This window comes from Euprymna scolopes, chromosome 22 (genome assembly GCF_053919585.1).
Source record: "Euprymna scolopes isolate OS-2025 chromosome 22, ASM5391958v1, whole genome shotgun sequence".
Taxonomy (NCBI): domain Eukaryota; kingdom Metazoa; phylum Mollusca; class Cephalopoda; order Sepiida; family Sepiolidae; genus Euprymna; species Euprymna scolopes.
Window position 1 is genome coordinate 13,838,288 of NC_136503.1, and position 27,630 is coordinate 13,865,917.

The window sequence follows — 27,630 nt, forward strand, 5'->3', positions numbered from 1 at the left end:
TCAACGGAACTGAAATTTAGGAAATATTTATTGCTTGATGTTTAATATCTATTGTTAGAATTTCACAAAAATCAGAGGGTGAGATAGATTCTGTTTTTATCGTTTCCAATTCTGGAAAGTATGACTTATGACGGGTGAAGACGAGTAGACTTTGATGCTATGGCTATGCTTATAAGAATGTATGAGAGTATTTTTTGGTTAGTTGATGTAGAACAGTTGAGGTAGCAGAGTTAATTTGCCAAGAACTTTGCAGCTAATTCTACCCTTTGCGACCAAGGTCGGCAATCCCCAATATTTCCTCCTGTATCATAAAACACTACTGATATACAAATATCTGTACGTGATGTTGCCAAGCTAATCAAAAACTTTGATTCCAGTAAAGCAACCGGCCCTGACAGTATTCCAATTATAGTATTCAAAAAACTTCAACCAGAACTAGTGCCCATACTTACGAAACTGTTTAAACGTTGTCTTAAGGAGAATTGCTTCCCATCACCCTGGAAAATCTCATCAGTATGCCCTGTATTTAAGAATTCAGGTGATCGCTCATCCCCCCCCTCTCAGTACAGGCCAATAAGTCTCCTATGCGTCATGAGTAAGTTGCTGGAATCTGTGTTAAATACAGAAGTAATCAACCATCTCAGCAAAAATAACCTTCTTAGTGACACACAATATGGTTTCCGTTCTGCTAGATCTATAGCAGATGTGCTTACAGTTATATCTCATAGGATTAGCGAATCTCTCGATGGAAGCAACCTTTCTAGGGCAATTGCTTTTGACATATCAAAGGCCTTTGATAGGGTATGGCATAAAGGTTTACTTCACAAGATCTCCAGCTATGGAATAGCTGGAAATGTCTTCTCAATTATTAAATCATTTCTCTCTATAGGTTCATAAGAGTAGTAGTTGATGGGCAAAAATCAGAAGCTCACAGTATAAATGCTGGTGTCCCTCAGGGGTCCATCCTGGGCCCAACTCTTTTCCTGATCTACATTAATGATTTTCCAAATCACATCCTTACATCATTCGTAGACATTTATGCTGATAACACTACCATCTATGGTAGCACGTCTAAGACAGTAAATGTCCAAGTTTTCTCGGATTCTCTCTCCTCTGATCTTGAGCACGTGGTACAATGGGGAAAGGAGTGGCTGGTTACTTTTAATGCATCTAAAACCAAGCTTCTCTCTTTACATCATCAACATTCTGATCCTTATCTGGCATCAATTGAAATGAATGGCTCTCGTCTTGGAAAGGCTCCATGTTTTGACAAGCTTCTAGGCTTGACCTTTACTCCTGATCTTAAATGGAACACGTACATCAAATCTGTTGCCAAGGCCACTGGAAGAATGGTGGGATCCTTCTACCGCTCCAGTAGATATCTCACTGCTGATGCAATTCTCTATCTATATAAGAGTCAGGTACATCAAAGGACCGAGTACTGTTGCCACATCTGGGCAGGAGCTGCTAGAAAGGACTTGTCCTGCCTTGATAGAGTTCAAAATAGACTTCGTAGCCTCGTAGGAGATGTCCTTTTCTCTTCGCTGCAACCTCTATCTCACAGAAGAGATGTTGCGAGTTTGTCCCTGCTTTATCGTTATTTTCATGGAAAGTGTTCGCCTGAGCTTCAATCTATGAACAAACTTTCACAAGAAACACTCGTCCAGCTGAAAACACTATCAATAATCCCCCCCTTTTTATCTGTGCCTAAACCTAAACATAGATTCCATGAACAAAGCTTCTTTCTTAGAACTGCATACCTGTGGTATCGTCTTCCGTTTTCCTGCTTTCCAGCTGACTACAATATGGTTGTCTTCAAGTCCAATGTAAACAAGTTTTTGATGAGCCATTCCACTTAAGTTGAGAAATTTACCAAATTTCCATTACTAACGATTACTATATTGTCCAATTGACTACTTTACATTCTTAACCCTCATCCTCGAGTGGTCTCTGGGCCTTGGTAAGTGGTTATGCCTATGTAAAAAAAAAAAAATCTAATGCGATAGAATGCTTTCTTTACAAATTTCATACCATTTAAATATTTAAATATTTTCATATATCAATTAATGTTTCTTTACTTCCTTCATCAGGGATTGAACTTGCATCCAGTCTTCAATAAAGACGAAAAAGCAAATTCCTGTGACTGGATAAAATATCTGTATTTCTCTTAGCCTGTCTGTTCATTTCGCATTTCCTCGGAAACTACTGAACCAATCTGGCTGAAATTTTGTATGGACCTTTGTTATGATAAGGTGCAGCGAACTAAGTATTATGGTATCCATTTTAAGCACAGTTATGAATTAATAGGATTTAGTGCAAAACTGAGCACAAATTTTACCATATTCAATCATTAATTTAGCACAAAGCACTCGAAGTCAACGGGCTATAACTTTTGCCCGTTTTTAATGGGCTAAAAAGTCTAGTTGTTTCATTTTTTTTTTCCTTTGTTAAATTGGTGATTGTATTTAGTAAGAGTAACATGCTCATTGTTTGATGTTTCGGTTCTTATTTAGAATTTGAATTCATACAAAAAAAAAAGCAGAAAATATAAACAAATATTTATGCTGTACATACCTGTCACAGAAGGAGGATGTCATATTCCAAAAGTCATGTAAATTGATTGAGTAGTTTTTGTTGTTATTTTTAACTAAGAGAATCAGAAGCAGCCATGTTATTTAGAAGTTATCAAAATTCAGGGGCGCGGATAACTCAAACTATTGAGATAATAATCAGCCTTGTAATTACTACAATTTACTCATAAAATCGCAAAAAACGATTTTCTATATATAAAAAAAAAACTACTTAATCAATTGATGTGACTTTTGGAATATGACTGCTTCATTCCGTAACAAGTATGTACATCATAAATATTTTTTTTCTGTTTTTATTTAAAGTGTAATTTAAAATAAGCACTGATATTTATTATTTGATTTTATTTAGTTCTGGTTTTATTTTGTGCTAAACATTCTTTTCATCTAAATACATTAGCAATTAAAATTCAAGGGCAAGTAACTCAATCACAATGTCAAATTACCTCGAGCGTTCTCAATTTCATTGGTGAGTTGGCATTTTGACGTTCCAAATATTTCAATAAGTTCCCTTAAAAGGTTTAATGTTAACCCTTTATATAATCTCCTTCCTCCCCTATTCTTCTGCAATCATTGTCGCTCCCGCTGTTGCTACTGTTCTCTAGAAAGGATGACCTTCCTCTAAAATGTTCCAACTATTTGTCGATTTGGCTAAAGAGAAGATATTTGAATGCGTTTCTCATCTCAAAAGATGCCTTGCCTTTCAGGAAGTGACATTCTTCCTCGATTCTATTAAATTTGGTTACTGTTTTTTAGAATTAAAAATAAATTAAACAATTCAAGAAAGCGAAGAGGAAAGTAAACTTGGATTGGTGTGCTGTTGGAGTTGAGTCTTGAAAATTGTTTTTTTTTTTTTTTTAATTAGAGAAGTAAACAAGCTTGGGGTCATCAAGTTTCTAGATGCATCCTAAAATCGTCTTGAAAGATTTCGTTGTCAGTCAAATGTAAGCTTCAAATAACATAAGTTTAGTCTGTCAAGCTTAAGTTTAAAGTAGAATATATATATATATATATATATTTATATACAAGCATAAGGAGAATTCCAAAAGTAATATATCATATGTCTTTTATTCAACCTGAATGGATCAGAGAGGATTGCAAACTGTTATGATTGAACTTATGCATTTACATCCTGAAAGTTTCATCTCTGTTGCAGATATTCACGATGTGAAACTAAGTAAACAACCCCTGTCATGAACGTGCATCAGAAGCAGAGATGCATCATTGAATTCCCGACAAAAGTGCATTGAGAATGGTAGTGACTATGTAGAAAAATAAACTCTGGAGCACAAAACGTCGCTAGTTTTAATGGCATAACTCTTGTCTTTGTAGTTCAACTTTTTGTGTTAAAAAAAATTGGAGGCTTTACTTTTGGAACGACTCTCATGTGTGTGTGTGTGTGTGTGTGTGTGTGTGTGTGTGTGTGTGTGTGTGTGTGGATATATGAAATATCATTTGAACACTTCCTAGAGAATTCTATTCCATAAAAAAGTAATGCTTTACACTAAGTGGAAACTTATTTTTCCTATTAAAGAGTTCAACCCATGTGGGGAGCATATATGTATCATCTATCCAGACAACTGTTTTGATGCTTCATCATCATCAGTGTGGCTAGATGTGTCAAGTATTTAATTACATAGTCGGCTTATTCTTAAGCAAGATTTCCTTAGCAATCTTCACTGATGAGGGGCCTGGCTAATCACTCAACAGAATAAAAAAAAGTGACAATGGCAATTCAGCACATAAATGTGGATGGCTTGTATAAATTTGTTTTTCCCCAATAAGCATTCAGTTTTGGGGTATATGTGCACATAAATGCACTTGTATATATATATGTGCATATCTATAATATAAAGCTGAATGTATGTGTGTGTGTGTCTGGTCACGAATAGGCTCCTATATGGATGACTATTTTAAAAAACTGATTACATATAATGATAGAAAATGTATCGAGACACAGGAATGGGTATGTTTGATCTGGCAGAACAGTGATTCATTAAAATTGTGGGGTCTGCGTTCGCACCTGGTCCACAAAGTATGGAAATAAAAAAATTTAAAAATTAAAAAAAATAAACGTTTACAAGTGTTTTTGATATAGATGTACATAAGAATACTTTGATAAGTATGTTTTAACTTAAATAGGGATGGTATAATAAAATTGTGGGGTCTGCGTTCGCGCCTGGCCTCCATAGAATGGAAATAGGCACAAACTTTAATAAAAACTTTTAATATTTTAATGTCAGTATACTTTGATAATTATGTTTCTGTTTGAAGAAATATGGTATAATAAAATTATGGGGTGTTCGTTGGCACCTTACCTCCATAGAATGGAAATATGTCACAAAGTTTAACAAGGTTTTTTAATATAGATCCACACAATATTGTGATAAGTGTTTCAGTGTGAACAGGTATGGTATAATAAATTATGGGGTTTATCTATTTTAATTTTACTTTCATCATATTTTGCTTTGGTTTTGATACCCCCAAATTCGAAGCTATCTCTTTACAACCCTTCCTTTTCATAACCTATCATACTTTCATAAATCAGAGTCCATTTTCTGTAGGCTGTTTTTCAACCCAGTCAATGACGGGTACTTTTGCTAGTATATATATATATATATATATATATATATATATATATATATATATATATATATATATATATATATATATTGTATACAGAAAGTTTTTAGATGAGACAAGTCATTGGTACCGTCGGTTTCAAACCCAATAATTAGGACCGTTTTAGATACCCATATCAAGCTCTCATCAGCCAATACTCATCTCTCTCATATATATATCATCAGCCAATACTCATCTCTCTCTCTCTCTCTCTCTATATATATATATATATATATATATATATATATATATATATATATATATCAAATTGTAACAGAGGTTTGTTCAGTTTTTACTATTTCTGATAAATCAAAAATGACAATTCTAAATTTCGACTATGAAATCTTTCCATCTTTTAAAGTCAGCAAGAGGATAACAAAACCAAACATTTTTATTTTAGAATTCGAAATCTGTCAACATTTTTGTTAAAACATTCAAGTTTTTATGAGTAAAAGTTTCCGTTTTTCGATGAGTTCATTTAAAAGGAAATATTTAAAATTTGTTATTGCAGTTTTTTCTGCCCTAAAGATATATTACCACTGAATCTTAATAGTCTGCTGTGATAGGGGCCAGTTTTATACTGGAGCAGCTTAGGTGGGATGTTAGGTAGCAAGATGTTTGGTCACATAATTTTTAAATATCTGCATGTTCATACAGTCTGCCAAACAGGGTGCATGATAGAACTTATAAAAGCGGCAATAATTTTCAGTGAAAGAGTGTAATTTTGCTGTTATTCAGGTGCGTTGAGGCATATTTATGGTCCGGGGGCACATGTGTAAGTACTTGTAAAACAAACACTTTTAATCGTATTGATTATATGGGAAGTTATGTATATCTAACCATGATTTCTATAACTGAGGATGTGCTTGTTTTCTATATGGGTTGTGTATGGTAAGTAAGGACACTGCGCTTCTGTCACTTGCGATTCTGTTTGCATGCATGCGTCCACTTGTTGCAGTTTTTCATGCGCTTACGTCTTCAACTCGCTCTGCTGCAATTGCATGTGCGAAGAAGACGGTTGCTTTCTAAAGTATTTACTCGTCGTAAATAAAGTTATTTCCTTGCCTTCTATAAGAACCGTACCTACAAACCTTGTATACAAGGTCACAGTCAAAACAATTCAATAAAAAACTGCATATTAGTAACAGGATTTCTTCAACCAAAATCTATACACACGCTTTTAATAATTCCAAAGACTCAGTGTTACATATGGAAACTAAAATAAAAAAAAAAACAACATTCAAAATCAATTGGGATACAATAAGATCAGCATTAGCCTACAGAAGCACATCAAAAGATGCATCCTGTGTCTGCATGAAAAATTTGATATCATAACACATCCAATACAGAACATTCTATTAAATAGAAAATCAGAAGTAATATATAAATGCAGACATGAGAGCAAATATCTACAAGATTAAATACACAAAAGCAGTTTTGAATTTTTTAGGATATCCTTGATGAATTAATACAGATATATAGAAATACTTAAAACAATAAATAACAACTTCCACTAACCACCACCACAGAAGAAACATTGCTTGTCTCTGCTCTATCGTTATTTTCATAGCAAGTGTCTGAGCTTCAATCTATGGTTCCCCCCTTACCAAACTTTCACAAAAACACTTGTCTGGCTGCAACCACTGTCAGCAGTTTCCTCCGCTCTCTGTTTGTGCCTAAATCTAAACGCAAATTCCATACTCAAATGCAAATGAGAAACAAAGTCACACCAACCACATTCCACCATTATTTTTTCTGATTAACTAAAAGAGAGAATTAAAAATAGCACACATCAACCAAACAAGAAACCCTAGAAGGACATGAATATGTAGATACACAAAGATAATTACGCACGCACACATGCACACACACACGCACACACGCACACACACACACACACACACACACAACTTAAATGTCAACTGGAGAGAACTTGAATGCCTACTACACACTGTCCTCTCATGTCTAAAGTCTCTCTGTACAGAGGTTTGTCAGGACATTTCCCTACAAATAAACCCTGATTAAATATTCAAGAACGATAACATATATATATATAAATGGCAAAAGTCTATATTTCAAATTTCAAGACGTTGTCCATATGTCGTTTATTTTTTCCACCATGTTAAAATGTTCAATTCTTGACAGCACCTGTTTCATAGCGCAAAATCATTCATATAATTATTATATCAATTTTTTTCATTCATTCTGCCCTGACTCATCAGAAGAATAGGAACTCGTCAACTTTAAAAGAAAATGAAAGAAATATGGGCATGATTACATACTGAAAAAATCCAAAGAAGTTGCAATTGTTTAGTTTCACTAAGGCCATCTTTGATTAATTGATTAAAAATCAAAGATGGTGTAATGAAAATGCGAATAAAATATACAGAATGGCTATCCTATTTAATAAAACATGCCTGAAAGAATGAATATTGTCTAACGACATTATATATAAAGACAACACAACACGCCTCCATCGAGTGATTGCAAATTATTTTCTTTTTCTTCCTGAAGATGAGGTTTACCTCGAAAATTTGAGAACTTAACACCACAATACCATCCTGTTGCGACGCATTATGTTGGTAAATAAATATCTTATGATTGAAAATTGTTGAAATATTTCAATATTGGCATTATTCTTTTTACTTTATCTTAAACGCAATGGTGTTTTGCTACAAGACTGCATTGGCATAGCCTTCAAACTCAACTCCTTTCACATTACGCACAATGTTTCAAGCAAACCACAACATCCTTTACATGTGTATATATATATATATATATATGTATATATATAATCATGTTCCAAAAATTCAACATCAACATGTATATGTAGATATATTTAAAAAATTTAATAAAACACCAGAACTGCCTGTGGAACACTGTTCCGCTGGCCTACATCCCGGTTGAATACAACATAGCCTTCAAATCCAATGTAAGCAAGTTCTTGTTGAGCCATCTCCATGAATAATCAAATTCTACCCAATTTACACCATTTATGATTACTATACTACCACCTTACATATATTAACTCTTATCCTCGAGTGGCCTTAAGACCTTGATAAGCGGTGACTCCAAAGTTAGAAAAAAAAATTTAAATAAAACAAAACAAAAAACCCACTTCTTCAGCACAAACTAGAAAAATAAAAATAATCTGTTACTTTATTACAGGTTCAGATAAACAATGGAATCGTTATGTGATTGTAAACATAAAACACTGAAACATATGAACACATGAATTGTTGATGTTGAATTTTTTAAATATAGTTACATAATATTGATTACGCCAAAAACTTTGTATTCTTCTAATTGCATAATATATGAGCTCTGTGTGATCTAAAATCCTAACCATTGAGCTAAATTTCACCTGCAATATTCACTAATATCTTAGAAATTTGGACTGCTCCACTTTTTATATTTCTAGAATCATGGTAAGCTATCTCCTTGTTTTGTTATGAAACTACTAAAGTTAGAACATTTGACTTTCTTTAAAACTAACGTGCACACACACACATGCGCATATATATATATATATATATATATATATATATAAAAATTTTTAAGTTTGTTTTTGAAATGTCGTTACTTTCAATGTATACTGTTTTCGTTTAACGGGTCTAGATTGTTATTTTAAAAACCCAATCACCGTTAATTTTGAGTTAAGCTCAATGTGCCTATTTAATAGGGACAGAGCATATATAGTGCAAAATTTTGTTGAAAATTCAAAGACTCACGTTTTCTTTTTTATAACCTTCGTTTATTTCCTGGATTTTTTCCATTCCGTTGGCAATTTTACGATTTATTTGCCAACTCATCAATGAAACAGCTGTAATGGAAAAAAATCCAGGAAATAAATGAAGGTTATAAAAAGAAAACGTGAGTCTTTGAATTTTCAACAAAATTTTGCACTGTATATATATATATCCATCCTTATCACTCTCTGACATGTTTTCCATCGTCCTTCCCTGTTTACTGAGTCTGATACCGCAATATGTATGCACACACACCCATTCACATACACACACATAATAATGAGTAATAAAATAAGTAATATTTTTCATATTACAAATATGAATCTGTACTATTTCGATAATGAGCACTCTAATCACAAACACTGCTTCAAAGAATTGCATCTATCATTGATTGTTTCATATATGTATGTATACGTTTCTGATTTATATACACGTTTATGATACGTATGTATGGTATGTATATTTAACAATTTGTGTTTAATTTATTGCATATGTATATGGCTGTGTATGTATGAGGTGCTTTCAATAATTTTCCAGACTTTTTTTCGTATGGCCACTTTTATTGATACTAGACACTTGAAACTCTGATCCCCTTCGAAGTCATCTCCTCCGGCTGCAATGCAATTGTTTTACTGTTTCAACAATTTCTTGAAGGTCCCATGGAAGTCCTCTTGTGTGAACGTGTGAATGACCCTCGTCACAGCCTCTTTCATCTCTTAAATAGTCTCATAACGACAGCCTCTAAGGTTTTCCTTGGACTTAGGAAATAACCAAAAGTCGCAAGGAGCAAGGGCTGGACTATATGGAGAGTGGATAACTGTCTTGATGCCCATGACAATATCTTTCTTTCTGATTATCTCTGAGCATCTTTGGGACAAACTTCGCACAAATCTTCCACATCTTCTCACGAATAATTGTGTCTATAGTTCCGACACTGATATCAAACTGTGCACTTATTGCCTTTATAGGCACACAATCATCCCTATGCATGTAATTCTTTATTTGGCCAATCAACTCTGGTGTTCTGACTTTTTTACTCTTCCCACACTTCTAATCATCCCTCACAGACTTTGTCTTCCTTGAATCTCTTATGCCACTCAAAAACCGATGCTTAATTCATGCAATATGGCCCAAAAGCAGTCTGAAGCATTCCACACGTTTCTGTGGCATTTTTTTCCAAGTTTAAAACAGAATTTTTATTAATATCGTTCTTGTAAAGTGTCCTCACATCCAGATTGCATTTTTGAAATTCACCAGCTGTGACAATCAGGCTTTAGTAAGATGTATTCCAATTCCTGCTGTAACTGTTCTTTTGAACCTGAAATCATAAAAATTGGTCAGTCATCCTATAAAATGTATAGCAATGGCATACTGAATTTTCAAGAGTCTACAACAATTTTAAATGCCTGTACAAAAAAGTCTGGAAACTTATGGAAGCTACTTTATATATTTCTGTAAGTGAATGTTTGGAATGTACATGTGTGTATATGAATGTCTTTAATGTGTGTGTATAAGTTTTGAGGAACAAACGCCTAGTCTTCGTCAATACATATTTTTAAGATAAAGACTCTTGTTTATAAAAAAAAAAAAGGCACATTTATTTTAAACATATATTAAACGTATATTTTCCCTCTTGGGCTCATCTCACTTTTTAAAAATAAAATAAATCCCTCGATTCAGTTCTAGAAGAACAAGGGTGAAACCGGTCAGCCGGTCTCCTATTTATTTATTTTTTTCTTTTAATCATGAATATTAATACTTGTTTTTCCCATATAATAGCAATATATATATATATATATATATATATATATATATATATATATATATATATATTATTAAAAATTATGAGACCCATACGGATCTAACATTGCAGCAGATTATGAAACCATGTATAATGTTGGATTTGTAGGTCATAACTTTTTAAATCTTATTAGCTCTGTTGATTTTTTTTTATCACATTGATCACTATAAAATAATTTCATAATTTTATGTGATTTTAAAACTTAATTTTTTAATCATATTATGACCTTGTGTAATGACGTGTGTGTGTATATTTTTGAATGTGAATGTTTTTAATGTACTTATCTGTGTGTGTGTATGTCTTTCGTTTGTTGATATTTTGTTGTGTGCGTGTGTGTATTTTTGTATGTGGATATGTGATAAATGCTCAGTCTTGTCTTGGGTTTCTGCGTGGTCAGCCTGCACACATAACAAAACCAAAATGGCTGCTGCTTATTTGATACAGGTTGTGGCACAAATACTGTCATACTATGAGAAGTTCATAATTCTGCAAGTATTCAATAATTCAAGTTATTATCAACACTCCATGTAACTAGTAATAAAATACTTAGTTGAGGAAAAAAATTTGTGGACCATGTTAATTAAAATTGATCAATTAATTGTGACGTAATCAACATGGAACAAAGATGTCATATTCCAAATATCACCTGTATTAATCAATTAATTTTTATTTTGTCATTGGAATCCTTTGAGATGAGTAATTTTTATATTTATTTGTGGTTAGCCACCTAACGAAGGCCAGAGGAATAATTGGCCAAAACGTTGTGAAACAACAACTATAAAGATGAGGATAACAGTCCGCACAAATAAATAAATTTTTGGTGCTTATTTATCATATTCCAAAAATTGCGTTCACTGATCAATTAAAATAATTGGAAAAGATCATGATTTACATTCGTAAGAACTTCGAAAAAATCAATCAATTTGAACTTGAGCCACTGTTCATGCCAATCAGTGCCGAACTTTACAATATTACTGCAAGCAACTTGATTGAGTCTGAGATGATGATGATGATCATCATCATCATAATTTATTTAACATCCGTTTTATATGCTGGCATGTTTAGAACAGCTTTCAGAAATTGACTTCCAAACCAAACTCACCTCTGGCCAGGTGTTTATTTATCCTTCTTTCTCTCCAATCCATCTTTATCACTCCCTGGCATGTTTTCCTTCGTCTTTCCCGGTTTACTGTGTCTGCTGTCGCAACTGTTCTACATCTGTTAAGTCAAGAACTTTCATCCATTATTTCAATGTGACCAGACTAACATAGTCTCCATTTCTGCACACATCTCTCTGTACTGGTTCAAATGACGTCTAAGATCATAAGATTTAAACCTGTCTTTTCACGTGGAAAACTACAAATCATACAAAGATTTTTCTCAACCTAATGATAGCAAGGTTCATTTTAGCCAGGGCCGGCACTATTTTCGAACACCTCACCCGATATGATTGAGCAGTGAGGGCAATGTTGATGGACCACTAGCATTGATACTTCTACCAATGTATAAACATCGATTGCATTAATCAAAAATTGCGATTTCATATCAAATGGAAAATTGTTAACCGTATTTCTGCCACATCCAGTAAAAAGATCAAGAATTCTCTTCTGCATGAATGAAACTGTCAAAAAGATACACCATTTTTTTTTTTTTTTATATTGATATTTTTTTTATCAAAAAGTTATGCCCATTTTTATATCATTATTATAGATTACTAAATATCTGAAATTTTTTATTTAATAAAACGTTCTGAAAGATATATTTTGTTTCACTGGAAGATCTATTTTGTCATATATATATATATATATATATATATATATGTGAATGAATTGAGACTGTGCACAATTAAGAAGATAAAAGCATTTAATATTTATTTATTTAAAAAAATTATATAAATTTGAGTTTTTACACCTAAGGTTTCTGAATTGACAATGGTTGAGAAGCTCTTAGTCTACTTTTTATATATATATATATATATATATATATATATATATATATATATATATATATATATATATATATATATATATATATATAATCCTTCATTTATGGCCCCTAGGCTGCCCTCTCTTTAAACTATGCAACTTTCTTTTTTCAAAAAGAGAATTCTAATTTAAATCTGCTATGATGTCATATACGATGTACATTATGAACAAACAAACAGACAGGGATATGACTTTATTATATATATATATATATATATATATATATATATATATATACATACATACATATATATATATAATGAAATAATTTCCTTTAGGAATGAAACACAAGCCTTTCTGTGTATCTTACTTGCTATAAGTATTTTCATATGACTGCTAAGTTCTTTTCTGTATTTAGCACTGTTGATAAAAATACTGAAAAAATATATATACCCTATGTATTATGTTATATAAATCTATATATAATTTCGTGTGTGTGTGTATATATATATATATATATATATATATAATGCAAGTTCCCTGACAGAATTTGATAGTTATATATTTCAAATTCTGTGAAAGAATTTGCATTTTTTTATACATATTTCATGTTTGACTTTCATGCAGCAGATCGTATGCTCAGTTAATAGAAATTTAAATATCAACGCATAAAGATTTTCCATACAATGCACAATACACTTTCAGGAGGTTTCATTAAATAAAAATCAAGGTTTTTACTCTGTGACCCTTAATTTTAATGGAAATAAAAATTAGAGAATGTTCCGTTCCAAAGTGTCCAGTGCAGGGCAAGTGATCCTAATTAGAAACATTCCAGTGACAACAACAACAACAACAACAACAACAACAAAACTTGAAGTGGATGAGGTGAGTAGAATGTACCTCCCCTCGAGTGGAGGCAGCATTGCAAAACTTTAAAGGCCCCATAGATGCAATAAAAATAAAATCACATTTTTATTGGGAAAGAGTAGAAAACAATATACTTTTCAAGAATATGATCCTTGTGTACGAATAGAATACTAAGATAGTCACCCGATGTTGTACAGACGCTCATAAGAACTTCACGTATCTGAGGGTCGTTCAAGAAATAATAAAATACATCTCTTAGATGCACTGAGGTTAATCATCATTGATGAATTGGTGCTTCATGTTTTAAATGAGATTTGCTCCACCAGCAACGCATGTTTTTCTCCAAAGAAAATTGTCTTTTCAGATGCAGCATTGTGCTACACACTACATATTCATTTTTTAACATAAAATGAATTACTAGAACGATTTTCATTGGCTGATTCTGAGCATCAGCCAATGAAATCGTTCTTGTCATTTGTATTTAAGGCCTTAGGCAAGATAGATCTATTTCATTTATATCAGCCAATGAAAATAATTTTAATACTCTCACTTTCTGTATTTAAAATTTCTGCTAGAACATATCTGGTTACTTTTATATTAGTTAATGCCTTTTTTTTTTTTTTTCACCTATTAAACTTCGAAATTTGAATCCTCTATTACCGCATATAGACACAAACAGCCAATTGTAATTGTTTTATTATCTTTTTTCATTGGAATTCTGATATTTACCATTTCTGAGTATCCAATATGAGCACACAGCTCTCTTGAAAATCGATCGCATTTCAAAAAGATAAAAAACAGATTTCTGTTTTGACCAGAAATGTGCTTAAACGTACAAAAACTTTTCTTGGACTTGTGATGGCATTCATCTGTGTCAGTCGAAGTGTTTTTTCCTAATGAATTCACTACATTGGAAATGAAGGGTGATCAAGCACGGCCGTCTTTTATCAATGTTGAGATGAGCAATAGTCAGACTTGATTCCATCAGTAAACACGCAGACCAATAATCAGTTCTGTGTCCTGCTTCAGTGTTATGAGTCATGTTTCGAGTTGGCTATCATGTCAGTTTTTACAATCTCAAAATAGAAGTGGATTTATCACTTTTATGATGAATTGGTCTTGTTGATGTTGAAGAGTGTAACTGATGAAGATGTTTTGCGAGAAGAACTTGCTGAAGGAAGAGGATTTGTCATTGATAAATTTATTGAATACACAAAGCCAAGAGAGGAAGACTCATCTCGTTGGCACAAAGAATGTTAGAAACATCAGAATTATTTACGGCAAGGTAACTCATCCTCGTGTGAACAATTGGGCTGAGAAGAAGCTGAATATCTTTGAAATAAAATGTTTAAGAACTGTCCTCACAGTAACTTTTCAAGACAAAGAAATGCCGATATCTGACAAAACTTCATATTAAGAGATCCACCACGAACATATTACTAAAGAAAATATTAACGTTGTTTAGACAAATGTTTTCCGGCTATTTACTTTTCAGGAAAGAAATCATTAAAAGTTGATTAAAAATAAAAATCAAGAAAATAACCACCAAAAGATGGGCTGATCAAATATGGTTTGAGACTGGCAGGCCATTCATGACAGCTGAAAGACTGCTCTACTACTGTAGCATAATTTTATTTTCAAGCATGTGGTGAAGCTCCCAATAGTATGCACATAATTCAAATAAAACACTAGTTTTCTTTGAAAAGTTTTAGTTTTAATACTTCACACAAATTTGTTGGCATTTTCTTTTAAAACCAAGAAAAGAGAACTGCAGAATTAAAAGTTTAGATTTAGAAGAAGCCTAATTTGACTTTCATTGTTTTTAAAGAATATGATTTTCTCTTATCTTTTCATCTGTTGTTACCAGATCAGGCTGCATGAAGATATTGGTTTCCTAACTAAAAATGCACCAAACATTCATGTTTTTTTTTCCTTTGCAATACTCAGTCGTGTTCTGCAAAAAAAAAATCCTCTTCACAATAAAAAAAGTAAAAAAAACGTTGATATGCAGTAAAACTTATGTTTCTCTTATCTTTAGCATTAGAGTTGATATAAAACGTTCAGCCTATTTTGTTCACAATTAAACAGATAATCTCTTTGCATTTTTCATTGTAGAAGGCATAAATAATGATTAATATTATTTCTATATAAAATGTGCAAGTATAAATATGTAGTTATTTTATGAGGGCAACACTAAAGAATAGTTAACACTAATTGCTCATAAAAAAACACGCAATTTATATTAAATGCATTTGAATTAAATTTGTTACCTCATCCACCTAATTGTAATGCTTATAACTTTTTTTATAAAAATACATTGGCATATAATGGAAGCCAGCAATTGTAGGTATGTTGTGGTCAGCATTATATGTCAATTGTCACAGAAAAATGATTTTATTGACAAAAATAGTGTGAAATATAAAATCTTATAAACATTCTAATTCATTTGACATAAATTGTTTTTGTTAATTATTTACAAGTTATATTAATTATTTTTGACTTTTAAGTGATTTTTGATGACGCTGTCAAACTTCTAAAAGTACCATTTAGCTATAAAACTTCCCTATTCCACAAAAGGTAGAAATGTCTAAACTTAACCAGATTCTTGACATCCGCATTAATCATGAATAAACACTAGAATGATTTAAAACTTAGCGCAAATAACTTTAAATGCTTAATATTCATGCAAGGACTTGTATCTACAAAAGACATTGACGCTTAAAAATGATTTGTTTACTGTCCGTCCCTTTACTGATTTTTGTATTCATTAAATTTGTTTTCTATTCTTTCTCAAAAAAATCTGACTTAATTTTTCAAAAAGAAAATTCATATACAGTTTTCCCTTTATTTGAATATGTGGTGAGTTAAAATCGATTTGTTCATATTTTTTTTCTTTAACTTTAGAGGAATTCTAAAAAAACATCTGGTTGGCACTATATAAAAACTCATTGTTATATAAAACCGTATATACAGAGTGTGTGTGTGTGTGTGTATATATATATATATATATATATATATATATATATATATATACACGCACACAGTTTAAATAGAAAATCATTTTAATATTCTTTTCTTTTTTTTTTCTTTATTTTTAGATGAGCATAAAAAATGAGTCTATTCCCAGTAAAGCTCGCTCTATCTATCTATCTATCTATCTATCTATATATATATATATATATATATAGGTTCACTGGGAACAAACACTCATTTTCTTTTTTTTTTTTTTTTTTTTTTGCTCATCTCAAAAATTGAATGAAAAGAAATATTAAAAATGATTTTCTATTTAAACTCAGAACATGCAAAATCAAGCAAATATTTTTCTTTTGTGATAAAATTAGCATGTGAAAAGTTTCATGTAATAAAATAAGAACAACCTATTATTCTTTTTCAAAGTTTATTTTTGTACGTTTCTCTTTTTTCATTTCTTTTTCTTCCTTTCACCTTTTTCACTTTGTTCCTTTTTTTTCCTTTTTCCTTTTCCCCTATATCTTTTTTCTTTCTTCCTTTCCTCTTTTTCTTTCCTGTTCCTTTGTTGCGTTTTCTTTTCCTCATGTTTCTTATTTGCTTCTTTTTCTTTTTAATATTGAGATTTCTTTCATTTTCAGTCAATAAAAATTACATTTAGTCAGAATTTAATCATTTGTGTGTGTGTGTGTGTGTGTGTGTGTGTGTGTGTGTGTGTGTGTGTGTGTGTGTGCGCGCAATAACAAAGAATTCAATTTCAATCAAATTTTTTTACCTAATTGAAATTTTATAAAATCCGAATTTTAAAAAAAATCTAAATTTCTTTTCTTATCAAACGAATTAAAAAGAAAGTTTAAATAAATTTTGCCACATAAATGGCATCAACTTTTGGAAGAATACTGTTAAGAATGAAAACATTAAAATTGAGGTCCCTGGAATCATATGGTACATAACTCGTTTTCTCTATGTTTGGTTTTGTATGATTCTAGAGACATCATTAATTAGTGTAGCAAAGGACATACTTTCAGGCAGCATTGGTAGTCATAATAGAACTGCAGAATATGCAGATCTTTAAAGTTATTTATTATACAAATCTCAAACGTCTGTGTGTTTGCTAAAAACTTTTGTCATCCACATTGGAATGGCATGAAACTGGTACACTCTTAAAGGGCAATACCCTGGATGCATAATATGTAAAAAATAGAAAAAAGATTCATTCTGCGGCGGTCAGCTGGACCACTTTTTGGAAGGAGGGGTCTGTTTTTGTGTCTCTTTTTTCATTAGTCATGTTTAAAACGCTTATTTTGCAGCATTATGACTTTGTGTGCATTCATGTCCGTGTGGGCAAAAGCGTTCGAATTTGAGCCCGGCTACCACAGCTTATTTTCTTTCCTTTTTTGGTCATGTGGGCACTCCCTGCTATTTTGATTTGATTGAAAGAAAAGTTGTTTTGATTTATTTTGGGATGGGGGACAGCACACAAGCAAGCCGGGCACCCACCTACATGTCTAAAATTAATAAGATAAAGTTATCTAACTTATTTAATATTTCCACAAAGGGGAAGCCATTAATTAGATTCATAATAGTTAATGTCACTTTACCAAAAACTGATATTACCAAAAATCATTTCACTGAAAATTATATATAATCTGCATTATATTTCTCTTAGTCTGTCTGTCCATTCCACTTTTTATCAGAGACTATTGAGCTGAACTGGCCGAAATTTTATATGTGCCTTGGATATATTACGGTGCAGCAAACTAATATGGCATCTGTTTGATGCACAGTAAAAAATTAATACGGATTAGTATTTAATGTAAAAATGAGCACAAATTTAACCATATTCACTCATCAATTTGGCACAAACCATTTTTTTATTTTTTTTTTTATCTTTAGAAATAAGTATTTTTGTATCCATTTGATGCACAGCTAGAGATTAATAAGGATTGATAGGGATTAGTATTTAATGCAAAAATGAGTACAAATTTAACCATGTTTTATCGACGATTTGGCATAAAGTACTCATTCTAAGTCAATGAGCTATACCATTTGTCCATTTTTAATGGGCAAAATCTAGTTTATAGATAGTTCAAATCAATGAAAATATATATAAAGAGTTCCAACCAATGAAAATAATGTATAAAGAGTTCTAAAAAAGGGAGATAATCGACATAATTCTACAACCATTTATTTAATTTTATCTTATGGTTTTATTTATGTAATGTACAAAACACCTATGATCTATAACTTTTGACCGTTCTTAACTGTCAAAATGTCTAGTTAGCTATAATCATACAGCATTTTTTTTTTTTTGAGAAATAAGTGTTTTAGTATGTTACACAGAACAGATTGCCTGAACCTGTCATGTGACACAATGTTATTTATTTATTTATTATTTATACCTGTAGATAATATCTGCTTACAGCACCTGATTTTTCAAAATGGTCCTCCGCAACATTGCTTTACTTTATGATTTCTTCCCATTGATATAATAAAGAATAACATTTATCTTAGGTTTGCATATTAAAAATTATTAAAAAATCTCTATTGCATTTATTTGCACACACACACACACACAGGACGATAACAGTTCTGTTTTTCAAAAGATTTTTTGCAATGAAAACAATTTTGTGACCCTAGAAACTTTGTGTCTGGGTATATGCCTTTCTAAAACTCTTCAAATTATACCAATAGCTTCAGTGATCTCTGAAGTAGACTATGCACAGATATAAACTCTACGAGAATCAATAATTAAAAATAAAAAAGCAGACAATTTACAGAATCTACGCATATGCTAGGCTACAGTGACATCTTGAGTAAACAAAATATAGAGATGAACGCTTTTTGTTCCACTTGTTCTCGGAACTGTTCCGTACTATTGTTGATCTTCTCTCGCTGATCTTTGTCTTTCAGAACGAGGCAGTTCTATCAGTTCCACAAGTTCAAACAGTTCAACATCATCCCAATCAGCTGTTACCTCCTCAACTTCGTCATCATCATCTTCATCCTCGTCGTCGTCTTCGTCATCATCATCAGCCAAGCCTTCAACACTGCCTGCTTCTCATGATGGCGAGCTGCACTCTACACTGCCCCCAGTGACCTACGTAGATGGCGGTGCCCATTGGTATCGCTCGTCTGCGGTATTACTCAGGTTCCATAAGTAAATATGATTTGCTTTTATTTTTAAATCTTCTCATAGCAACAAGGGGGTGGATGTTCGATCCACACTGCTTGTCCGTAATTCACTTCATCAATGGAACCAGCTGTTCGTCTCTCAATCATGATGTGGGAGCTGAAGTTTGTGTTTTTCTTCCTCGTGTGGTAGCTGCAACAATCCATAAGATATAAAAAGAAAAACTCAACAGCTTTGTTACTTAATGGCTCAAATTCTTTGATATTTTCATCTTTTACAGCACAATTAGTTTTGCGCATAAGCTTTCTGTTGCCCGTTTCCCATGCGAGGAGGAAGATTAAGATGAAAATTTAAAAAAAGATGATCAAACCCAATTAGCACACCTACCAAGGAAAAAAGACTGTTCTCTTTTCCTTTCTAAATGTCACTTTGAATTTTTTTTTTTTTTTTTTTTTTTTTTTTACAAAGGCATCACCACATTATCAAGGCCCAGAGGCCACTCAAGGATAAGGGTTAAAGAGTGTACAGTAGAAATTGGTCAATATAGTAATCATTAGTAATGAAAATTTGGTAAATTTAATAACTTATATGGAACGGCTCATCAAGAACTTATTTACTTTAGACTTGAACACAACCATATTGTAGTCAGACGGAAAGCAGGAAAACGGAAGACAATTCCATAGGCGTGCAGTTCTAAGAAAGAAGCTTTGTTCATGGAATCTACGTTTAGGTTTAGGCACAGATAAAGAGTGGGGGAAATTATTGATAGTGATTACAGCTAGACGAGTGTTTCTTGTGAAAGTTTGGCGAGGGGGGACCATAGATTGAAGCTCAGTTGAACACTTTCCATGAAAATAACGATACATCAGAGACAAACTCGCAACATCTCTTCTGTGAGATAGAGGTTGCAAGGAGGAGAAAAGGACATCTCCTACGAGGCTACGAAGTCTATTTTGAACTCTATCAAGGCAGGACAAGTCCTTTCTAGCAGCTCCTGCCCAGATGTGGCAACAGTATTCCATCCTTGGACGTACCTGGCTCTTATATAGGTAGAGAATAGCATCAGCAGTGAGATATCTACTGGATCGATAGAAAGATCCCACCATTTTTCCAGCGGCCTTGGCAACAGATTTGATATACGTGTTCCATTTAAGATCAGGAGTAATGGTCAAGCCAAGAAGCTTGTCAAAACTTGAGGCCTCCTGAAGACGAGAGCCATTCATTTCAATTGATGACAAATGTGAATTAGAATGTTGATGATGTAAAGAGAGAAGCTTGGTTTTAGATGCATTAAAAGTAACCAGCCACTCCTTTCCCCATTGTACTACGTGCTCAAGATCAGAGGAGAGAGAATTGGAGAGAACTTGGTCGTTTACTGTCTTAGATGTGGTACCATAAATGTTTTTTTTTTTTTTTTTTTTTTTTTATTACATTTTCACCCCAAACAAGGCAAATTGCCACTTTGGTGTAGGGGGCTACTATCAGGGGCAACAACTACTGGGGTACTATGTAGGGATTTGGGCAGCAAGGTGTCGGTTCACGTTACACTTGAACTTCTGCACGTCAGTACTGTTGGGGAAGCAGGGACCTGGAATGGAATTCCAGAGTCTTGCGGTTCTGGGGAAGAAACTATTGGAGTAAAAAGATCTTTTACATCTAGGGACCTCTACAGTGTGGGGGTGGGATCTAGTAGCCTGTCGGGTTTGTCGAGGGTGCTCGCGTCGTGGGGGCACAAGTGATTGCAGTTCATCAGAGCATTCACCACTAAAATACTTGTAGAACAGGCAGAGGGATGCAACATTTCGTCGATGGGACAGAGGCTGAAGCTTAGATGCCAGTTCAGGGCCTATCAGATTTGCGACTCTCTTTTGAACCTTGTCAAGGAGCGAGAGACTAGTAGCAGATGCACCAGCCCAGATGTGGCAGCAATACTCCATACATGGGCGAATGGTGGCCTTATAGAGGTACAGGATACTTTCGGGTGTTAGTAGTTTTCTAGCACGGTAGAGAGAGCCTACCTTTCTTGCAGCGGCCCTGGCAATGCCTTCAATGTAATTGTTCCAACTCATGTTTCCTGTGAACGTTAGGCCAAGGAGTTTGAAAGATGGACTCTCAGATAAAGGGTCGTTGGCCATTGCTATTGGTGGTAGAGAGGGTTTCTTGTAATTATTGAATGAAACTAGTTTAGTCTTGGCAGCATTGAACGCGACCAACCACTTTTGTCCCCATTCCACTACAGATTGGAGGTCTTCCTCTAGTGTTTCTGCCATTTCTTTAGAAATGTGTTCATTCGTCTTCCTGTCGTGTCTGCCATAGAGTGTAGTGTCATCAGCATATATACCCATCTCAGAGGCAATGTTGTCGGGGAGGTCATTTATGAATATCAGGAACAATAGAGGTCCAAGGATAGAACCCTGGGGCACTCCCGCATTTATATCATATTGTTTAGATGTGCGACCGTCGAGGACTACCTGGATTTTTCTCTTATCTAAGAAGGATTTAATTATGTTAAGTATTCTACCAGTGATACCGTAAGATCTAATCTTCCTGAGGAGACCCTCATGCCATACCCTGTCAAAAGCCGATGGTAGTGTCGTCAGCATAAATGTCTACAAATGATGTAAGGATATGATTTGGAAGATCATTAATGTAGATCAGGAAAAGAGTTGGGCCCAGGATGGATCCCTGAGGGACACCGGCATTAATACTGTGAGCTTCTGATTTTTGCCCCTCAACTACTACTCTTATGAACCTATCAGAAAGAAATGATTTAATAATTGAGAAGACTTTTCCAGCTATACCATAGCTAGCGATCTTATGAAGTAAACCTTTATGCCATACCCTATCAAAGGCTTTAGATATGTCAAGAGCAATTGCCCTAGAAAGATTGCCACCGTCGAGAAATTTGCTAATCCTATGCGATATAACTGTAAGGACATCTGCTGTAGATCTAGCAGAACGGAAACCATATTGAGTGTCACTAAGAAGGTTATTTTTGTTGAGATGTTTGATTACTTCCGTATTTAACACAGATTCTAGCAACTTACTCATGACGCACAGGAGACTTATTGGCCTGTACTGAGAGGGGGATGAGCGATCACCTGAATTCTTAAATACAGGGCATACTGATGAGATTTTCCAGGGAGATGGGAAACTATTCTCTTTAAGACAACGTTTAAACAGTTTTGTAAGTATGGGCGCTAATTCAGGTTGAAGTTTTTTGAGTACTATAATTGGAATACCATCAGGGCCAGTTGCTTTACTCGAATCAAGGTTTTTGATTAGCTTCGCAACATCACGTACAGATATACGTATATCACATAGCGTGTTTTCTGATACAGGAGGAAATATTGGGGGTTGGCGGTCTTGGTCGTTTCCTCCCATTCCTGTGCATCTATCTCTAGTTCTATTCTCAACTTCTAAGTCAACGGACTGTAACTTTTGTCAATTTTAATAGGCAAAATCTAGTTTATAGATAATTCCGATCAATGAAAATAATAAATGAAGAGTTCCAATCAATGAAAATAATGTATAAAGAGTTTTAAAAAAGGGAGATAATGGACTTTTCCATTCACTTAATTTTCAACTTGTTTTAATACATCCACCTTTAAATATTTCTGAAAATGGACCAGTATCGCAAATGTGAACGCATAGCCTAGAAAGAAGAAAATAATGATTCACCCACAAAATTATTCATTCTCTTGTCGCCATCAACATATTGGAGCACTTTTTTGATCTCCATGTGTCTAACACATGAGGACATGCCTGCAGATTGCATGACTTTTGGGAACATTTTGTTCGTGTTTGGAATTACCAAAGCATTGAGAAAAACTGCATCAGTTGTTAGCTGCCAAGACACAATCATGTTGACAAATCTGTTCTTGCCAGATCACTGAAGTTAAGCAATGTTGAGCCTGGCCAGTACCAGATGGGTGACCATTTAGGAAAGCTAGGCACTGTATGTACCGCGTTGAGTCATAGTTGGTTCTACACAAAGCCTTCACCACTATAAAAAAAATCATCAGTGTGGATTTCTGAACAGCTGAACAACTTAGTTGTTGTGGCGGAACCTCATATGTTGAAAATCGGCGGAGAGAGTCTATTATATATATATATATATATATATATATATATAAAAACAGATGTGTGTGCCACAGACGATTTCTGATTGGTTAATCCAATAATCACATCTCCTAAAAAACTATGGTTCGTAGGCTCTTAACTTTACCATAAAATATTATGGCTTTATTTATTGTCCATCTTGGAAGGGTTTAATTTTTTCCTAACTTGCGATTTACAAATTACAAAAATACAAAACTTACAATCTAAGAATCGAACCTCCGACATCACGGCCGCCATTATGAAACTAAACTAAAAAAAAAAAAAAACGCGCGTTCACTCGTGGTCTTTACATTTCGGGTTTGGGTACTTGTGCAGTTTTCCATTGACATTAAAAAATGGAAATATTTAAAAAAAAAAAATAATATATTGTACGTACTCGTCATGGGATAAAGTTTTCCTACAGAAAAAATCACGTAATTTCATCAAGTAGTTATTTTTTTATAGCGAAAAAAGAAAAAAATCAACGCTACAAGCGAGTCATTATTAATTAAACAGAAAGTTCAAGTAGGGGGATTTCCCTTTTTTTTTTATAGCGAGGCCAAATTTCGCGAATTTGGCCTTTTTTTAAAGCAGTTTGGCCTTCAAAATTTCTGTTTGGCCTTTTTCTTCACCGATGACATAAAAAAAGCAAATAAAAACAACGCAATAAAACTTTTAAAAATACGGCACACTTTTGTTGTTCTTGTTTGTTTTTTTTGGTAATTTTCCTTATTTTTTTATTTTTTCAAGATAATACTATTAAATGGACACTATTATGCCAAATTAGCCCCCCCGCCAAAAAAAAATGCACAAAAATTCGAGATTTAAGGTTTTGACGAGATAATTTAGCGAATTGTCCGGACTATTGCGAGAGAACCATCCACTAGTTTTTCCTGAAATTTTGCCACAAATTGTATTTCAATACATAGATGTGCATAGTAACAACATTTTTTTGCCGAAAATTCCCGTTGCGTCCCCAGATTTCATCGGTGAAGAAAAAGGCCAAACAGAAATTTTGAAGGCCAAACTGCTTTAAAAAAAAGGCCAAATTCGCGAAATTTGGCCTCGCTATCAAAAAAAAAAAGGGAAATCCCCCTACTTGAACTTTCTGTTTGGTTAAGAATCAAGATGGCTGAATTAATAATTACTCGCTTATAAGACTATCAATACACACAAAAAAATATAGATTTATTTTTGGGTAAAGTTCCCCCGGGTTTTCCTTTCACTTGAGTAAATAATGGTCTTTTGTTATATATATGGCGTACTATTATCCTTATATATATGATGTTTATATATATATATATATATATATAAGTGATAGTGTCTGTGTGTGTCTGTGCGTCTGTGTGCATTTCCCTACGCTAAAACTCTGTCAATTTTAAGCCTAGAGATTCGAAATTTGATATACAGGGTACTGAGATTTGGAAAATCGATGTGATAGGTTTTCAACAGAAATTTGGCGATTAAGTGGTCAATATTCAACGATTTGACCTTTGAGAACTCTACCAAACTCCTCCTACACCTTTTGGGTCTAAACACGTGATATTTTAGATATAGATTCCTTGGACAGGGATCTAACTTATTAACTTTACTTGATCCCTAAACAATAAATGTTAAGAGGTCATAATAGGGGTCAAAGTTTAAAAAAATTGACCGTTTTTTTTCTCAGCATTAACCTCAAAACACCTGGGAAACGCCGGGCACCGATTGCTTGTATATATATAAATTATTTCTGCAGATCACAAGAGCTATGACAGCCCACAAACATTCTTTAAAACCCTCGATGGTTGGATGATTTTGCTTGATTTTTGTTAGTTAATAGACATTATGTGTGGCACAGTTGTCCAATTGGTAGAGTAATCGCCTTGCATGCAAGAGACTCAGATTTTGAATCATGACTTTGGATGTTTCCAACTGATGAGCCCAAATGAGGGCGAAACTTGAGTCTTGGACCTCCTGGGTTATTGGCTGTCATGGCTCTTGTGAGCTGCGATGTTGTTTGGCTCTGTAGAAATAATTATATCATCTCTCACATTCTAAATATTCTACTACTAATTGCTTGCTAGGTTAGCATAGTGGACGGCATAATCCTAGTGAGTGTAAAATTCCCACTTGTGAGACATCGGGTTGGGGGTACTTCAGTTTAAATCCTGTTTTTCCATGAGTCTCGCTCAGCAATGCCTTGGAGACAATAAAAATCGCCGGATTATACCGCGCAAACTGAAATCAATACAAAAAAAAAAAAGATAAAAAAATAAATAAAACAATCTACCATAATAATTTCATGCAGTTTACTGTTTTATTTTTATTTTTTTTTTTAATGGCAACTGTTTTATTTTTTTTTTAATGGCAACTGTGTTTTTTCTTTTTTTTTGTAATAAGTTTTGTTTCTTTGAATTAGTGAACAAATATATTTTTTTGTTTTGTTTGTGTATGGAAAGTTATTTTTTCTTTGAATTAATGAAAACGTATTTGTTTTGTTTTAAGGAACAAAAATAATGGGAAGGAGCATATATATTTTTTTTCATTAAATTTTTTTTCGATGAAAGAGGTATATTTTTTTTTTTTTGGTAATTTTTAACAATTTTTTTTACATCCAAAGAAAAGTTTTGGAGCAGCTGACGACAGCAATTTTTTTTTTTTTTTTGTCTCGAAGGAAATAGTCTTGGCGAATATCCCTCAAGAAGTTTTTCCAGTTGGTTAAAGTGAAATCTGACCCGATATCGCACTCTCGCCATAGGCTTTTGTGTGTAGCTGTTACATATGCCCACAAATATATTAATCTTATAATTATAGGTAGTCGGAGATGAGACCTCTGGAAAAAGGTGCCATGGTGCAAGGAGGTCCAGTGTCTGCATTTGCCATTACTGCACCCGCAGCTGAAACTGTCAATTGTGTTTCGTCGTTTTAATATACAACTTCGACGACATTTTGTGCACCTCCTCTCCGTTGCCAGCAGCTGGTTTTCTTGACAAAATGCGAGGACCGTTTCCGGAGACTTACAAATAAATTCCATCCTGGAATTGTTCATTTTCCTTTTTTGTCACAGGATTAAATATTTGTTGTTTGAAGTGCAATGTTACTTTTCCATTTCTTTTTCTTTGAAATTTTTTCTTTTCTTTTTCTTTGAAATTCTTTTTTTTTTCTTCCAATTTTTTGCCGTCTGCTCGCTCATGTCTCTTTTTACTCACTCATTATAATCTGGCGGTTTTCGTCGTTCGCTGAGCATTGTCGAGCAAGACTCACGGAAAAACAGAATTTAAACTGCAGAAGTAATGGTTTAGGTTCTCGATGGTTGGATGGCCACAACCCTTGTTTGAGACGAAGTAGATTCATTCCATAGTCAGATTTCACCGCAGTTTGCTCGATCTGTGTTAGTTAATAGTTAACCTATTAATCTGTGTTAGTTAATAATTGTATGTGTGGCATGATTGCTCAACTGACAGAATACTCGGCTCGCATGCAAGAGACTTGGGTTTCGAATCCCAAGTTCGGATGTCTTCAACTGATGAGCCCAAATGACAGCGAAACTTGTCTCGCACTTCCATGTTTGTTGGCTTTCATGGCTCTTGTGCACTGCAATGTTATTTGGCTGTGGAAATAATTATATCACCTCTCACATTCTGAAAATTATATATATATAAAGAATAAGTAGTTAATAAAACATGTTAAAAAACACTTTGAAAAAGAGTTAAAAACATATTTAATTTTAAAAAGGAAGCACAAAATAAGTGCTTAATCCATGGAGTTTCAAAGAAATACTTCTCATCAGAGGGTAGGATTTAGCAAAATGTAGGATTGGATTTTCCTTGCAAAAGTATTTAATGAAACTATGAGTAAGTCATAGATCTTACTTGATAACAAATAGTGACAGAGG

General features: G+C 33.5%; 1 protein-coding gene across 1 annotated transcript in view; it reads left to right on the top strand.

Moving 5' to 3' along the window:
* LOC145243900 (uncharacterized) overlaps window positions 1–27,630 on the top strand; it is a 371,787-nt gene that overhangs the window by 334,324 nt on the left and 9,833 nt on the right. Inside the window, exon 6 of the mRNA XM_080107006.1 lies at window positions 19,433–19,679. Coding sequence (XP_079963132.1) covers window positions 19,433–19,679 — 247 coding nt within the window. The remainder of the gene's footprint in view (window positions 1–19,432; window positions 19,680–27,630) is intronic.